Here is a 17,860-nt window from a genome sequence, read left to right on the forward strand (position 1 = left end):
GTCAGCCTGCAGACTAAAGTCGTCCTGAGTTTGATACCCCATCAAGGGCACATACCTCAGTTGCAGACTCGTTACCCGACCCGATCTGAGGAGCATGCAAGAAGCAACCATTGGATGTGTCTCTCTCACATCCATGTTTCTCTATCCCCCCTCCATACCCTCCACTCCTTCTAAAAAATAAAATAATAATAATTATTATTATGGCCAGAAAGGACCTTGCTGAGTTGCTTGGCAGAGCCAAGGTCTCCCTGACAAGAGAAGTCCTCCTACAAGTACTAGCATTCTCTTTTCTCTCCTCAGCTAGAGTTACAGGTAAGACACCTCTCCAGCGTAGAAGACAAGGTTGGATTCTTACCCAGGATGCCTGAATTAACAAAATGTACCAAGCTGAAATACTCAAGGAGATCATTCTGGATGGGAGTCCCGGAGATGAGCACCCGCCGACTGGTGTTCAAGCTGTCCAGGGCCTGGTAAGTCTGATTCTCAGAGTTCTTGAGTCTGTGTCCCTAAAAGGAAATTCTCACTTAGGCCTGGGCACAATATGGCATCCCTAATAGGAGCTAAGTCTTATGTAGAGGATCTAATCTCTGGCCATCAATCCACAGCACCTCACCCTCTTCCGAGTTCCAAAAAGCGCTTACTCCCTCTTTTGACAGATGGATATCATGGGCTCTCCTCTCATTTGCCTCCTCCAAAGCAGCATGCTCTATACTCAGCATTCCCCAATGACTGACATAGCCCCTGGAGGGAGCTCTCAGTGAGGAGACTCTGACAGACTTTCTCCTACCACCTAGACTGCTGAGAGTCAAGTACCTCGTCACATATGACCAGTCCAACACTCCCTTTCTGGAGGACTCCAACATGAAGGCGGAATGTCTCATAGGAAATGATGAGGATGGGAGAAGGCACTCTGGCTCCACGCTGGTTCATGAATCCTTCTACAACAGAAAAGGTGTCAAGGAACAAATCTTAGAATATATTAAAGAAAAAAAAAGTTTGATAGTTGTTTAATTCAGCCTGGAAATAACTATTTCAACTATTTTCCATAGAATTCTCTTCTCTGCCACCTCTCACTGCCCTCAACCCTGGCCATCAGTGAGCATTCACATAAGGAATATGCTGCCCAGCTGGTGTGGCTCAGTGGTTGAGCGCTGACCCAGGAACCAAGAGGTCACTGGTTCAAGTCCTGGACAGGGCACATACCCCAGTTGCAGGCTTGATTCCCAGTAGGGGGCATGCAGAAAGCAACTGATCAATGAGGTTTCTCCCTCATCAATGTTTCTATATCTCTATCCCTCTCCCTTCCCCTCTCTCTAAATATCAAGAAAAACATAAAAAAGAAAAAAGTAGTTTGTGTAGAAGAGTGCAGTCATCTCTGTTAAGACTCCATACCCAGCTTTTGGTCTATCTCGTCCTTAGAGCCTCCATCGATGGCCAGAGGTTGAATCCTCCCTCCAAGCCATTTCCCAACTTCATTGTACCAGTTCTTCACCAGGCTGGAGGGCGACACCACCACTGCCTTGTCAATTTCTGGCTTGCACTCTGGACTCTGGCGCAAAAGCGTCCACATCAACGTGATACACTGCAGTGTCTTGCCCAGGCCCATCTCATCAGCCATAATGCAGCCATGGCTGCCGGGGATGCGCCGACTGGTGACACACTCCCACAGGAACTTCACTCCCTGGGGAAGAACAGCACTCAGCCCACTTTGGCATCCACACTGCTGCTGTCCTAAAGATGGCAGCCTCCTAAGCTCAGACCCTAGCCCATACCTCAAACCCTCCCCCCCCCGTCCAGTCCCACTTACCTCTCTCTGATGAGGCCGCAAGACCTTACTGAGAATAGGATCAACAACCACATGGACAGGGAGTTTTTCCCTGAGAAAACACAGCAAAGAAAATATGAAGCTCAGACATAGGCAAGGGCATGCCCTAAGGAAGTTGTGTCCTGCTGATCCAGAAGCCATAGAGGCAGCTACCTCAAAAAGGACCTTCTTGGCCTGGTAATCAAACCATAGTAAATTCCTGCCCCGGGGAAATTTAGGTAAGGGGGATGGGCTCTCTATGTTATCACCTCAATGCCTCCTGCTCCTGAGTGAGGAATCCCCACCTTGGTCATGTCCACATGCTCTTGCCTAGGCACTCTGCTTCCCCACCACTCTCTGGATGGTATAGCGGTCATGACAGCACTCTGAAAACGGATGCCAGTCCCCAGGGTAAATCACACCAGAATGGCCTCTGCCTTCCAGGTATGTGCACTTAGAGGACCAGAACTGCTCAAGAAATACCAACACACATACTTGTCAAGCTTCAGCTGGTCATGGGCGCTCAGCGGGGGAGGTTCATACAGAACCAAGGCACCTTCTTCCAGGGGGTCATGGAGGGCCCGGCGAACCCCAGCCCTTTTGAGGCCCAATGCCCGAGAGCCCAGCGGACCTAGAAACCAACAATCTGTTAACTAAGCCTCTATGTTGAGGAGCTCCAGCAGGCCCAGCTCAAATTCCTACCCTTCACATAACCTTTCCTAAGCCTCCATATGACCCTCTCTCTCCCAGAACCTCTCCAAATAGTTTGGGCACCTCTACCTGACCATTATCCCAGTCTGCCTCAGGTCAGAGTCTTTATTATTTTAGTTTGCCATTCAACTACAAACCTCAGAAGGGCCAGGTCTTGCTCATCTCAACTCAAGTCAATCCTGGAAAGGTCTAAAACCCTGAAAGGGCCTTTCAAGACTTAGAGGTCTTGAGAGTTGGCCTCCTCTCTCCCAGCCCCAGTGCACAATGCTATGTGTACTCTATATAAGACAAGGAAAACTTTGTAGAACCTAAGCCTCCAACAGAGTCAACCTCATAAAGATGCCATTGAACTCACTTGGACTAAATGAAACCTGGACCCATCAGTCACCCTGGCCCACCAGAAGCTTCCTGAGCACTGGCACATCCCCACCAAGATGAAGGGCGGCCCTTGCTGAAGCTATCAAAGAGCTTTCTTTCACGCAGGCCTCAGTGGAGACACCCCATACACAGTCACCACTGGACTGGCATCTTCACTCCAAGGTAAGCTTATATGTTCAAAAGCTGAGGTTTTAATCTATCCAGGCACATTTACACATGACAGAGTTAAAAAGAGAAAAGTCTCCATTTTTACCTTGATAATTTGGAATGGGGATTTTGAAAGGCTTTGACAAAATGCTTCGAATAAATGCTTCCTAAAAAGAAACAGAGAGAGAAAACAGGGATTCAAGACTCTTTGGAGATGTTATGGGATACTATTTCTACAAATGCAACCTAAAATGTCTATGTAAGCATCGTAATACAGTGAGAGCATTGTATTTTTATTACAGTTCATTAAGAATCACCTAGAACATTGTGCTCCATATTAGATTTGTACAACAGCTTCTTTTCTTGCTTTCTTTTCTATACTTTGTCTCTTGATTAAAATCTTCCCCTCAAGAAAACAAGAACCGAGGTCTCCTCCCTCTCACTGGAAACAAATGTGTTACTATCCTTATCTTACTAGACAAAGCTGGCCACTACTCCTTCTCAAATATTCTGTTTTTGACTTCCATGCCACCACTCTCCCACTTTTCTCTTCTCTGGGACCTCCTGCTCAGTCCCCTAATGGGTTTTCTTTTTCCTCTGCCTAATCCCCCTTAGAGGTAAGTGTTCTTCGGGGCTTGGCTCTTTTTTAATCCTCACCCGGGGATATTTTTCCATTGATTTTTAGAGAAAGTGAAGAGAGAGGGAAAGACGGGGAGGAGACTGCAACTGAGGTACGTGACCTTGACTAGAATCGAACCCGGGACCCTTAGGTCTGCAGGCCAATGCTCTATCCACTGAGCCAAACCAGATAGGGCTCTAGGCTCTTCTGACTGCACACTCACCCTGACACTTCAATACACGTTGGAGGTATGGTACTAAATATCATCAATGCTAATGACCCCAAGTCTATTTCCAATCAGTACCTCTCTCCTAGGCTCCACACCCACATTTGCAACCACCTCCAAACCTAGACATTCTACTGGTGTCTAAGGCTAAAGTCCTCATCTCCAGGGTTGCACTATGACTTTTGTGGGTCTGAGGCACTTTTGCCTTTGGGCCCAGAAGGTAAGTAGTTTTTGCCACCCCAAAATGTGCATTTTGTGATATTAATTATTTTAGGCTGGTTATTTTTAACAAACAGCAGACTTGGAAGAAGAGTGTCTCCCTCACCAAACCTGGCCTGCCTCTACTATCCTTGGAAAAGGCTTGGACTTAAATCTGCATACCCTTGTTTATTGCACTTTTCCTGGTCACCTCCCCTGACTGACTCCACCACCATTTTTTGTTTTTAGCTGAAGGTGGTATTTAAGGTGATGGCTTCTGCCATTTTGGCAAGTTACAGAGTTTTCCTGGGTCTCTCCCATGTACACAGAAGGTATTCATATGATTATGTTTATTAAGCTTTAAATTTCCTCCTGCTAATTTGTCTCATGACAATCTGATTATTAGTCCAGGCAGAAGAACCTAGGGTAGAGGAAAAATTTTCCTCCCCGAGAGGCTCCTCCTCCACTGCTTTCACACAGGCTGTTCCCTCCATCTAGATCATGCCGCACTCTCTTCACCTGGCTGACTTCTCATATCCTTCAGGACTCAACCCAATCAGTACGTCCCTCAGATTCAGGTCTTCACCAACCTCCAGACTGTTAGGACCCTATTGCATACTCCCACCACACCTGCACTTATTGTCATAGTTACTTGAATGAAAAGTCCCGGAGGGACTACATGTAACCATGTAGAAACTTAATTTCTTTAATATAACTTTTCTCCTTTCTTTTCTTCTGATTCAAACTGGCCTCATCCAGTATCCTTCTTCCTTGCATGTCCACTCCCTTAATCATTAAGCCCGCAGGACAATGAGATTCTGATCAGAATCAATAATCTTGGGAACACAGCCTCGGGTCTGTTGACCAGCAGAGACAGTTTCAGTCAAACTAGAGACAATATCTAAGCCTCAGTTGTGTTTCAGCTCCAGGCCCCCAAATGCAGGGAAACCAGACAAACTGGTGCCATGGCTGACAACCACCCCCTACCCTAGCACTGACCAATCAGCAGAGACCACAACCCTAACTCCATTAGTCACCATGATTAATGATGTTTCCCCAATGTAGGCCATGGAAGCCAGGCTTATAAGCATTAATTCATTTGTGACTCCAGGTGTGGGCCATTTCCTAAACTAATAAATCCTTATTTTCTTTGCTGCAAGCTCCTGTTCGTGTTTTATTGAGCTTTGATGCACACAGGGAAGCAGACTCCTTTAGACCAGTAACAGACATATCATTTTTTTATAACTCAATAAATAAACTTAGTGAATTACACACATATGGTAAAACTATCACAAAAAGCAAGAGATGATGAACATAATTCAAGATAGTGGTTTACCTCTGGGGGTGGGAAAAGGGGGGAGTGGGCCTAAGCCAGCAGTCAGACATCCTTAGCGCTGCTGTGCCAGCTGTGAGCCCAGCTTCTGGGTGGGCAGCACTCCCCCTGTGGATTGGGCTTTAACCGGCTCTCCAACATCCCCCGAGGGGTCCCGGATTTCGAGAGGGCGCAGGCCAGGCCAAGGGACCCCACCGGTGCACATTCGGGGCTGGGGAGAGACACGGGAGGTTGGCCAGCTGGGGAGGGACTGCGGGAGGTCTCCAGGGCATGTCCGGCCCTTCTGGCTCAGTCCCGATCAGCCGGACCCCATCAGCAAGCTAACCTACCGGTTGGAGCATCTGCCCCTTAGTGGTCAGGGCACATCATAGCGAGAGGTTGAGTGGCCTTAGCATATCCTTAGCATATTACGCTTTGATTGGTTGAACGTCGGACCAGTAGACCAGACACTTAGCATATTAGGCTTTTATTATATAGGATGTCACATACGTATTCTTTCACATTTATCACATAAAAATGTTTCTAAATGTTTGCTGAGTGCACAAATAACCTCCATTACATATTCCCATAAACATTCCCATTTTTTCCTTCAAAACCTCCCTGTAAAGGAAAAGCACACTCCTGTATGTGTCCTCTACTCTCAATACTACACTGCTTCACTCCTGACTCCACATGTATGTTTTTCACAATCAAGCACCACCTGGGTGTCTTACAATTTTTTAAAAATATATTTTTTTATTGATTTCAGAGAGAAAGGAAGAGGGGGAGAGAGAGACAGAAACATCAATAATGAGAATCATTGATGGGCTGCCTCCTGCATGCCTCTTACTGGGGATCAAGCCCTTAACCCAGGTATGTGCCTTGACAGGAAATCGAACCATGACCTCCTGGTTCATAGGTTGATGCTCAACCACTGAGACACTCTGGCTGGGCTACTTTTTATTTTTAAATCCTCACGAGGATACATTTTTATTGATTTTTAGAGAGGGAGGGAGAGAGAAACATCAATGTGAGACAGAAACATTGACTGGTTCTTCCCATACACACCCCAACAGGCCAAGTATCAAACCCACAACTTAAGTATGTGCCCGGACTGGGATCAAAACTGCAACATTTTGGTGTACCAGATGACACTACAACCAAATGAGTCACTCCTGCCAGGGCTGGGTGTCCTACAATATAACTCAATTCTGATATTATCTACACACAGAAAGCATCAGATTAAGACTTCACAAGACTGTTTCCCCACCACCACTGCAGGTGGTTCTGTCTGACAGGATATACATTAGATGTTCCCACAACCCCCTCCTTGGGTTTGACTAATTTACTAGGGCAGCTCAAAGAACTCCGAAGAAGTTTACTTACTAGATTACCTGTTTATCTCAGAGGATATTAAAGAATATGAATAAACAACCAGATGAAGAAATACAGCAAAGTCTGGAAGGTTCCCAAGCACAGGAGCTTCTGTACCTATAGGGTTTGGGTGTCCACTTCCCGGCACATGGATGCGGTGCTGTTTACCAACCCAGTTGCTCTGAGACCAGGAAGCTCTCCAAACCCTGACCTTTTGAGTTTTTATGGAGGTTTCTTTACATAGGCATGATTAAGCCCTGGCCGTTCATTGGTGGGTTGGCTCTCCTGGCAACCAGCCCCAAAATTAGGTGCTTTACAAAAGTTATCTCATTAACACAAACTCAGGTGTGGTTGAAGGGGTTATAAATAACATTACTTAAATTCCAAGAGCTCAACATCAGTCTCTCAGAAAACTTGGTGGAAAAAGCTTTGAATGGAGCTAGGCAGATCTGACTAGGTTACACTGTAACTTTGGACAAGTAAACCCCTCCAAGACTCAGCTTCCTCATATTAAAAAAAAAAAAGAGAGTTACACAAGATAATGCACCGAACCTGCCATATGATGATTACGTTTGATTTTACTAGACGAAACACATGAAAGCTGTAGGACTCTGGTACTTCTTAAAACCATATGCAGAGTCAGAGCCTGAACCAATACCCTGCCACGGCCTTCTTTCTCCTGTACCCTCATGTCCTCAGGAATCTGAGCCACCTGAGATCTGGTGACTAAGTACTTATAAAAGAGGACTCCACGATGATGTTTCTCTCTCCCCCCTCTCCCTTCCTCTCTAAAATTAATAAAATATATATTTTTTTTAATAAAGAAGGGGACTCCAAATCAGCACACCTCTCTAAGGAACAGAGGCCAGGCCTCTTCCAGTCCCCCGGAACTGTGAGCAGGCCCATAGTCCCCACCAAAGTCTGTCTGCTGGCTGGCTACTCTAGTGTCTTCAGGGGTAGGAGCCTCCCTAGGCAAAACAACAGGGAAGCATATACATTGGCAGGCTGTGGTTCTGACTTACATGCCGACTGCTGTCCAGACAGGGTGGTCGACTTGTTAGTTGGGTCAAAGCTTTCCGAAAAGGAGACAGGAAACACTCCTGGCTCTGGGTCTCACTGCTGGATTTCCGTTTCTTAGGAGTCTAGGAGAGAGTAATGGGAAAGGTGATGTCTAGAATACCACAATGGCAACTAACATTTAAAATGCTTTGTAATTTTAAACCCTGGTGGGATAGTTCAGATGGTTAGAGCAAGGTCCCAATACACCAAGGTTCTGGGTTGGATCCCTGGTTAGAGCATCAACCAACAAATGTACAAATAAGTGAAACAACAAATCAACATTTCTCTCTCTCCCTTCCTCTCTCTCTCTAAAAATCAACAAATACAATTATTTTTAAATTTGATTAAAACACTTATTAAGTGCCAGACCCTGTTCAAAACTCATCACACTTATTCCCATATATCATTTTCACAGTGGTCCTATGTTAAATATTTATTGTCCTTATTTAACAGGTGAAAACTGGAGCTTAATGAGTTTAAAGAACTTGCCTAATCTGAGATGGGGCACTGAAAGAGGTGAATGAAGTAGGCCTGTGAAGGGCAAGTCCACCAGCAGCATGGGGTCCCCAACTCTCAGGCCGCTAAAACCACTCTCCAGTCAGTTCACACCATGGCAGTGAGGACCCCAACACCAAAAACATTTTCAGGAGCAACCAGAGCAGACAGCACTATTTATGACCCAGCTGCACCAAGGGCTGCCCAGCTTCAAGTCCGAGACCCAGGTAAGTGGCAAGGGGCAGCCAATGTGCCGCCATCACAGGTAGAGGAGCCCCACCGTAAACCAGCGGTGCAACTACAGAGCAGGCCCCTCTGAGCCATCAGGCAAGAACCCACGCGTACCACCTTGCCAAGGTACTTGAAGCTTCAGTGATCACATAAAGGCACACCAGAAACGCCAGGCCCTTCCCTCTCTCTACATCAAGTTTGACATGCTTGCTCTACCTGCTTTTACTCACCAACTGCCCCTGCCCAAAACTGCCTTCTAGACCTTCTTAAGCTAATCTTTTCCTCCACAGTTCCAGTGGTCAAGCAAGCCCTTGCTTCTTGAACTGCTCTCTCTGAAGTAAATGCTGCATTGTCCTATTGGTTTTGGTTTACACAGATCCTGCCTACAGCCAGCCCCGGAAAGCCGTGGAAGAGGGAGCAGAGCGCAGGACCCAGGCTCACAGCTGAACATACTATCCTGGAGTATTAGCAGAGACTGGAGGGGAACCACCCCTCCAATCTAGGCCCAGTGAGCTCAGGATTCTAAAGTGGACCCAGGACATTCCACTATTTTGTGACATTGGGTAAAGGGACAAAAAGCAAAAGAACAGGCTGCTAGTTGTTGGGGAGCACTTTTTTTTTCAAGGCAGCCAAAGGGCCCAACCCAATGTGCTCTTTTGCTTTGGAATACTCCTTCCTACCAGGAAAAATGAGTCTATATTAGCTTCTAGTGAGCACTTGAGAACAAACATTTTATTTACTAGTATCTATGTTCAATGCCTGACACATAGTAAGCACTCATTAAAAGTTTACTGAAAGAGGCCTCTGGAGGTCCATCAGGTTCATTCCATGTAACCCCAGAAACTAAGTCCAGGATCCCTTTCTGCCCAAACACTCCTGCATGCCCACCTTTTCTATCCACTTGAGGGCAGAGTACTCACCACGACCCCAGGCTGCCAATCTTCATCATCAGGTCTGCCTTCCGGTTTTCTCCTGGCCAGCTGGCTGGGAGCTAAGCTCCTCCTCTGAAAGAGAAGGGAAACTGAGCACCCGCAGGAATCCTGCAGCCTGAGCCCCTCGGATCCCGTCTCCCCTTAGGCCTCACTTACCATCCTAGACCCAGGAGCATAAATATTAAGTACCCATCAGCCCAAAGGCAAAGGCACCCAGAAGCTGAAAATGCAGAACCAGCGCCAGTCAAGAGCGGCCTGCTGTATTAGCGAGAACGTGTCTAATTAAAAAGGAGAATGGACGGGGGGAGTTCAGCCAGTGGCTGGGGTTTGGGCGCAAACCTGAGTGGCCAGTTAGCTGAGGCCGGAGGGCAGGCCAACCAAGCAGAGGTCTGGGACGGCTGGGCAAAGTGGAGTCGGTAAAATGGCCTCAGGTGGGCCTGAAGAAAGGCAGTAGCTAAGGGGGGGAAGGTGAGGGAAGGGAAATCACAGGCCAGGAGAGAGGCTGGGGTGAAAATCTGGGACCTGGGGAGGCGAGGCGCCCGCGCCCACAGAAGGGGATTTCCCAGGTCTGGAAGGCAGATGCGAGGTCCGGACTGAGGGAGGCCGAGCAGGGATCCAGGCGGCACAAGTAGAAGACCCAGGCTTGGGAGGGGAACCCCAGACGGGGCTGAAAAAACGGCTGAGGCGAAAGTGCTCCCGGCACGCCGGCTTAATCTGGTTCTCCCTAAAGCGCGCGTTAACAGCCGCCGGGGCTCTCCCGTCCCGCCAGGCCGGGTCAATCGAACCTCCCGCGGTGCGGCTGCCGCACCGCCCATTGGCTGCGTTCGACGCGTTCGGCGCTCGCGACCCAAGGAAGGGGCGGGCCTAGCGATGCGACCCCGTAGGTGCTCTGCGCTCTGCAGCTGAAAAGGCGAAAGGGACGGGCTTGGAGGTGGGGTTGAGGCGGAAGGGCGGGGCCAACGGCGGCGGGAGCGGTTGAGCGGGGTGGGCGGGGCGAGCAGGCGGGGCAGGGTTTTTGAGCCCGTGGGCGGGTCTCTAGGTCTAGAACTCCGCTGTTTTTGTCGTCGGCGCGTGAGCTGGCCTGCGGCAACCCAATTAAAGCTGAGGATTATAAAAGGCAGTACAGGTCTCCTTCTCCCAAGCCGGGCCGGAGCGGGAGTCGGGATTTGGAGTCAGACATGGCCTCCCCGAGGGCGGAGGTTGGCATTCCGTCTGCTCCGTGAGAGCCTCCAGGGAATGTGATCTTTCTAGTTGGGAATGTTTTGGAGAAAACTGCCTTCGTTTGCTAGGCAAAACTGGATTTAGAGTTTTTTAGAAACTTACTGACTCTGTCAATGTAAGAAATGACCAAACCCATTTTTTTTTTTACTAACATTTTTATTGATTGATTGATTTTTGTGTGTGTGTGTGAGAGAACAAAACATCGATGTTGTTCCACTTCATTCATTCATTCATTGGTTGATTCTTGTATATGCCCCAACCAGGGATGTTGGCAAATCGGGAAAGAAGCTCTAATCAACTGAGCTACCCAGCCAGGGCTCAAACCTGTAAGAATTGTAAAGAGCACGGGTGAGAAGAGATCAACCAATGAACTTGTATGCACATATGCATAACCCATGGACACAGACAATAGAGTAGTGAAGGCCTGGGGCGAAGGCTGGGAGAGGTCAATGGTGGAAAGAGGGAACATATGTAATACTTTCAATAATAAAGATTTTTAAAAATAATAATAAATGAGCTGAAAGGAAAAAAAAAAAGAATTGTCATGAGTTTATTTGAGCCAAACTGAAGACAATGGCCAGGAAGCAAAACCTCAATGGATTGAGAAAATGCTCTGGGAAAGGGCAGTTTTGCCCAGCCAGTGTGTCTCAGTGGTTGAATGTGGACCTATGAACAAGGAGGTCATGGTTTGATTTCTGGTAAGGGCACATGCCAGGTTTGTGGGCTGGATCCCAGTAGGGTACATGCAGGAGGCAGTCAATCAATGATTCTCTCTCATCATTGATGTTTCTATCTCTCCCTCTCTGAAATCAATTAAAATATATAAATATATATATATATATATATACACATATACACACACACTGAGTGACCAAATTATTATGACCACCTGATATTTGTAGGCAAATTAGTCGTACACTGCATCATATGGGATATGGAAGCCGAAGGCCTGTTCAAACACCTTTGCTGTCTGCAGTTACCAAGATAAAATGTCTCCAATTCGCACCGGAACACAAGGATTGGACAGTTGAGCATTGGAAAAAAGTCATGTGATCCGATGAATCACGTTTCCAATTGCATCATGCAGATGGCAGAGTGAGAATTTCACAGAACCAGCATGAAAGCATGCACCCCACATGCATGAGTATAACCCTTCAAGCTGGTGGGGGCAGTGTTATGGTTTGGGGCATGTTTTCCTGGCATGATTTGGGCCCTTTACTTCGTGTGGAACAATGTCTGAATAGCACAACATACATAAGTATCATTGCTGATCAAGTTCATCCTATCATGTTGATGGCGTATCCCAATGGAGATGGCTTCTTCCAACAAGACAATGCTCCATGCCATGGTGCTCGTATTGTGCAGGAGTGGTTTCAAGAACATGAGGGGGACTTTACCTTGCTTAGGTGGCCCCCACAATCACCAGATCTCAATCCAATTGAGCATTTGTGGGACGAAGTTAAAAGAGCCATCAGGCAGCTGATTCCACAACCATCAAATCTCACAGAACTGGACAGTGCTATTCATCAGGCATGGTGTCAGATTCCTCACATCACCTTTCAACATCTCGTGGCGTCAATGCCAAGAAGAATCGCTGCAGTATTGAAGGCAAAAGGTGACCCAATGAAGTACTGATGGGTGGTCATAATAATCTGACCACTCAGTGTGTATATATATATTAAAAAGGGCAATTTTGCACCTTCTTTTATATATTACAATCAAAAGAGGAACCTCAGTGGGTTCCATGAAATCCATTGGTGATAGATTAGGGAGGGGGGGGAAAGCAAAATGGGGAAACCTTTGGGACTGGATAAAAAGTAAAATGATAGATACATTTTTTTTGTTACTTTTTTACTGATTTTTAGAGGGAAAGAAACGTCAATGTGCGAGTGAGACACACCCCTATTGGGGATCCAGCCTGCAATCCAGGCATGTGCCCTGACCAGGAATTGAACCAGCAACCCAACCAACTGAGCCACACCTGCGGGGCGACACATACTTTTTTTAACATAGGTGGGTACAGGATAATTAAGCCAACAATTAACACGATAACAATGACAATGAGGAAATTTGTGGTCTCCTGGCTCCAGAGTGGTAGTGTGTTTTGTGGATATACATTTGTTTCTGTTATTTTGTTGTTGTTAATCCTCACCCAAAGATACTTTTCCATTGATTTTTAGGGATAGTGAGAGAGGGACAGACACACACACAGAGAGAGACATTGATTGGTTGCCTCCTGCACAGGATCAAGCCTGCAACGGAGGTATGCACCCTTGACTGGAATCAAACCCGGGACCCTTCAGTCCCCGGGCCAATGCTCTATTCACTGAGCAAAACTGGCTAGGGCTGGATATACATTTGGATATAAAACTATAAAAAAGATGTAAAGAACTAAATACTCTAGTCAGTAAATGGTTACTGATGGCAGAGGAAAGGGATTATACTTGGGATAGGGCCATGGCCAGAACTTCTGGTGGGTGCTGGTTCTTGACATGGTAGTGGTAACAGAAGTGTTGGCCTTAGAATCTTTCATTAAGCCTTACACTTGTTTTCTGTGTTCTCTACATTTGTGCCTTATTTTACGAGTCCAGATTTTAAAAAAAAAATAAGCCCTAGCCGGTTTGGCTCAGTGGATAGAGTGTCGGCCTGCGGACTGAAGGGTCCCAGGTTCGATTCCAGTCAAGGGCATGTATCTTGGTTGCAGGCACATCCCCAGTAGGAGGTGTGCAGGAGGCAGCTGATCCGATGTTTCTAACTCTCCATCCCTCTCCCTTCCTCTCTGTAAAAAATCAATAAAATATATTAAAAAAAATAATAATAAAAAAAAAATAAAAAAAATAAGGGAGTCTTATGAACAACTTTATGCTAATAAAGTCAATAACTTAGATGAAATGAACAAATTATTTGAGAAACACAACTTACCAAAACTAATTCAAAATGAAATTAAAAGACTGAATAGCCCTATATGTATCAAAGAAATTGCATTTTTTATAAAAATAAATCTCCCTGCAAAGAAAACCTCAGGTCCAGATTATTTCACTGATGAATTCTATCAAATACTGAATAATACTGCCAATCTTACCAAATGCTTTTAGAAAACAGGGGAGGAGAAAACACTTCCTAACTCTTTTTAGGAGGCCAGCATAACCCTGATACTAAAACTTTTTTTTTAAGTTTATCAGAAAATTGGGGCCCTTTGGCTCAGTGGATAGAGCATCTGCCTGTGGACCAAAAGGTCCCAGGTTTGATTCCCGTCCAGGGCATGTACCTGGGTTGCAGGCCTGGTCGGGGTGTGTGCAAGAGACAACCAATCAATGTATTTCTCTCACATTGATATTTCTCTTTATCTTTCCCTCTCTCTTCCACTATCTCTAAAAACCAATGGAGCCCTAGCTGGTTTGGCTCAGTGGATAGAGCGTCAGCCTGCAGACTGAATCAGGGTCCCGGGTTCGATTCCAGTCAAGGGCACATGCCTGGGTTGCAGACTCAATCCCCAGTGGGGGGTATGCAGGAGGCAGCTGATCGATGTTTCTAGCTCTCTATCCCTCTCCCTTCCTCTCTATAAAAAAATCAATAAAATATATTTTAAAAAATAATAATAAAGAAAGAAATAAAAATCAATGGAAAAATATCCTCTGGTGAGGATTAAAAAAAAAAAAAAGAAGGCCGAAACCAGTTTGGCTCAGGAGATAGAGCATTGGCCTGCGGACTGAAAGGTCCCAGGTTCGATTCCGGTCAAGGGCATGTACCTTGGTTGCGGGCACATCCCCGGTGGGAGGTGTGCAGGAGGCGGCTAGTCGATGTTTCTCTCTCATCGATGTTTCTAGCTCTCTATCCCTCTCCCTTCCTCTCTGTGAAAAATCAATAAAATATATTTTTTTAAAAAAAGAAGAAAATTGGGGGAAACTGAACATCAACTATATTTTATTACATTGAGAAATTATTAATTTTTAGGTGCAATAGTGGTAATAAAATCCCTTATCTTTTAGAGATACATACTAAAACACAGATGAATTGGAATTATACCTATTTTTGCTTCAAAATAATCTCAGGGGAGAGCAGTTGAGGGAATAAATAAATCAAGATTGGCCATGAATTGATAATTACTTAAGCTGACTGATGGGTGCCTGGAAATCCATTATATTATTTTCTCTATTCTTGTGTATGCTTGAAATGTTATATAATATTAAAAAAAACTGCAAGTGATTAGGATATTAAATATATAAAAACTACAAGTTCACAACAATAATTTAAAGAGAGAGCATCCCTGGCTGGGTAGCTCAGTTGGTTAGAGTATTGCCAAGGTTGCGGATTCAATCTCTGGTCAGGGGACATATAAGAAGCAACCAATAAATGCATAAATAACTGGAAAAACAAATTGATGTCTCTCTCTCTCTCTCTCTCTTTGAAATCAATTTAAAGAGCAGCCCAGCCGGCATGGCTCAGTGGTTGAACGTCAACCTGTGAACCAGGAGGACACAGTTCGATTCCTGGTCAGGGCACATGCTGCAGTTTCGGGCTTGATCCCCAGTAGATGAAAGAGATAAATAAGGAAGAGATTTAAGCATTTACCTTAACATTATGATATGAACTTTAATTCAGGGTAACCAAATGGTCCTAGAGGATGTGAAAATTTTTTTCTGTACAGAATTAAAACTAATAAAGGAAGAAATAATGGCTTTTGAAAATAATAATTTTATCATCCCTGGTGAAATAACCAATTCATAAAATGGTCATTAATGTATAGTAAAATGATTTGGTGAAAACTTAACAGGGAACCTTATGATGCAGGATCAGGCTGTCACCACCTGAAAATGGAAGGAGCTTGGGACCTGAAATGCACAGTGGAGGAGAACTGTCCAGCCAGAATACCTGTTCTCCTGTGTAAGTGAAAAATAAATCTTTATTGTGTTAAATCACTGAAATATGGAGCAATTCATTATAAAAGTTAGCTCATTATAAAATTATACCATTTGTATATATTAAAACACATAAGTATCCTATATAATAAAAGCCTTATATGCAAATTGACTGAATGGCCGAACGACTGGTCACTATGACGCGCACTGACCACCAGGGAGCAGATGTTCAACACAGGAGCTACCCCCAGCCCGCAGGCCCCAGGCTGGCCAAGGTGGGTGCCAGTGGGGGCCCCTGGATCGCCCCACCGGTTGCCCCACAGATCGGCCCTGATTGCCGGCCAGGCCTAGGAACCCTACCCGTGTTCGAATTTTGTGCACCCGACTTCTAGTATATATATATTTAAAGACACATACATGTACAAAGACATAGTGAACACACTGGAGTGTATGCCTAGGTCAGGGAGAAGAATGAGAATAAGGATCAAGGATCAAAAGCAAATAAAACAAGAGACCTAGTATCAACTGATGATGAGAGTTTAGCTATTAAAGAATAAAAAATAATAAAAAGAGAAAATTACCCTGGCTGGGTAGCTCAGTTGGTTAGAGTGTCATCCCCATAAGCCAAGGTTGCAGGTTCAATCCCTGGTCAGGGCACATATAAAAATCAACCAATGAATGCATAAATAAGTGGAACAAACTGCTGTTTCTTTTTTTTCTCCAAATATTGTTTTTCTTTATATATATATATATTATTTCAGAGAGGGAGAGGGAGATAGAGATTGAAACATCAATGATGAGAATCATTGATCGGCTGCCTCCTGCACACCCCCTACTGGGGATTGAACCTGAAACCCAGGCATGTGCCCTTGACCAGGATCAAACCCAGGACCCTTCAGTCCCTACGTCGATGCTCTATCCACTGAGCCAAACCAGCCAGGGCCAAACTGGTGTTTCTCTCCCTTTATCTAAAATCAATATTTTTTTTAAAGGAGAAAAATCTACCCTTTCCAGAGAGACCCCTGGCTAGTTTGCTGGTAATTATCTTCTGCCTTGAGGAGTACAGAATGTTTCTGGAGAGGAGGCAATGTTGAAGACAAAGTTGTCCAGCAGAATTTCAGGCCTGAAAGTTCTCTAAACTGAGAATTTCTCTCAAGTCTGATCTTCACTCTCACCTCTTCCTGGTAATGATGATTCAGGAGGCACTTGCTATTCTCCAGACATGGAGCCTAGACCTGTCCCCCTTGGCACCAGCCTAAGGGAGGCTGGACAAAGCATAGAGGCTCATTCTGGCCCTGAGTACATCCTCCTGCCCACCCTCCATCTCTGCCTGTGGTTGACATTCATGTCCTAATTCCCAGAACCTGTTAGTATCTTAACTTATATGGCAAAAGGGACTTTGAAGATATGGTTAAAGATCTTGAGGTGGGGAGATGTCTCAGTGGACCCAATATAATTATAAAGGCATGTAATCAGAATGTAATTCTCATAAGAGGAAAACAGAAGAATTAGAGAAGGATGGAAGCAGAGGTCAGAGGAGTGAAGATGCTATGTTGCTGGCTTGATGATGGAGGAAGGGGCCATGAACCAAGGAATGCAAGCAGTCTCTAAAACCTGGAAAAGGCAAAGAAGTGGATTCTCCCCTAGAGACTCCAGAAAGTATGCAAGCTTGTCAACATTTTGACTTTTGATTTAGCCCAATGAAACTAATTTCAGAGCTGTGGCCTCCAGAACTGTAAGCTAATGCATTTGTGTTATTTTAAGCAATTACGTTTATGGTAATTCATTACAGCAGCAATCGGAAACTTGTATGCTGGCCCTGCGGCTGGGCAGCACTAATCTGTTCTCCTAGGAAAGTAGGGTTTGTGCGAGTGGCAAGTGGAGAGTCAGATTTCCTAGAAGCCCCTGCAATCAAACTGAACTATTACCACTCATTTATTACCTATATTACTACCTGAGCAAATGTCTAAGCAACAACACATTGTTAATAATGCATTGTTTATAGGGTTGCTAAGAATTAAATAATGTTTTAAATTACTTAATTACCCACTTAAAAAAGTCACATCTCCTTGTGGGTTTATACACATTCATTCCTCCATTCAGTCAACAGGTGTCACTGAACACCCAGTGCGTGCCTGGCACCATGCACAGTGAGCTTGTGTCTACAACAAGCCCCAAGCATTTCTCACCTAAGGTGCCACTGAGCTTCCAGTCAGTCCAGTGCTCAACCTCACTGCCCCCATCCTAAATGCAGGCCCTTACACTTGTCCACTCACATGGTCTCGTGTCTTCAT

The 17,860-nt window shown here is 45.3% G+C and overlaps 1 protein-coding gene across 1 annotated transcript in view; it reads right to left on the bottom strand.

Annotated features, from left to right (window-relative positions):
* RAD54L (RAD54 like) overlaps positions 1-17,860 on the bottom strand; it is a 30,587-nt gene extending 12,727 nt beyond the window's left edge. Inside the window, exons 1-9 of the mRNA XM_054720727.1 lie at positions 17,843-17,860; positions 9,475-9,558; positions 7,792-7,911; positions 3,147-3,207; positions 2,300-2,435; positions 1,808-1,877; positions 1,393-1,681; positions 814-938; positions 356-506 (exon numbers count right to left, since the gene is read on the bottom strand). Of these exons, the coding sequence (XP_054576702.1) occupies positions 356-506; positions 814-938; positions 1,393-1,681; positions 1,808-1,877; positions 2,300-2,435; positions 3,147-3,207; positions 7,792-7,911; positions 9,475-9,558; positions 17,843-17,860 (1,054 nt within the window). The remainder of the gene's footprint in view (positions 1-355; positions 507-813; positions 939-1,392; positions 1,682-1,807; positions 1,878-2,299; positions 2,436-3,146; positions 3,208-7,791; positions 7,912-9,474; positions 9,559-17,842) is intronic.

This window comes from Eptesicus fuscus, chromosome 9 (assembly GCF_027574615.1).
Source record: "Eptesicus fuscus isolate TK198812 chromosome 9, DD_ASM_mEF_20220401, whole genome shotgun sequence".
Lineage (NCBI taxonomy): Eukaryota > Metazoa > Chordata > Mammalia > Chiroptera > Vespertilionidae > Eptesicus > Eptesicus fuscus.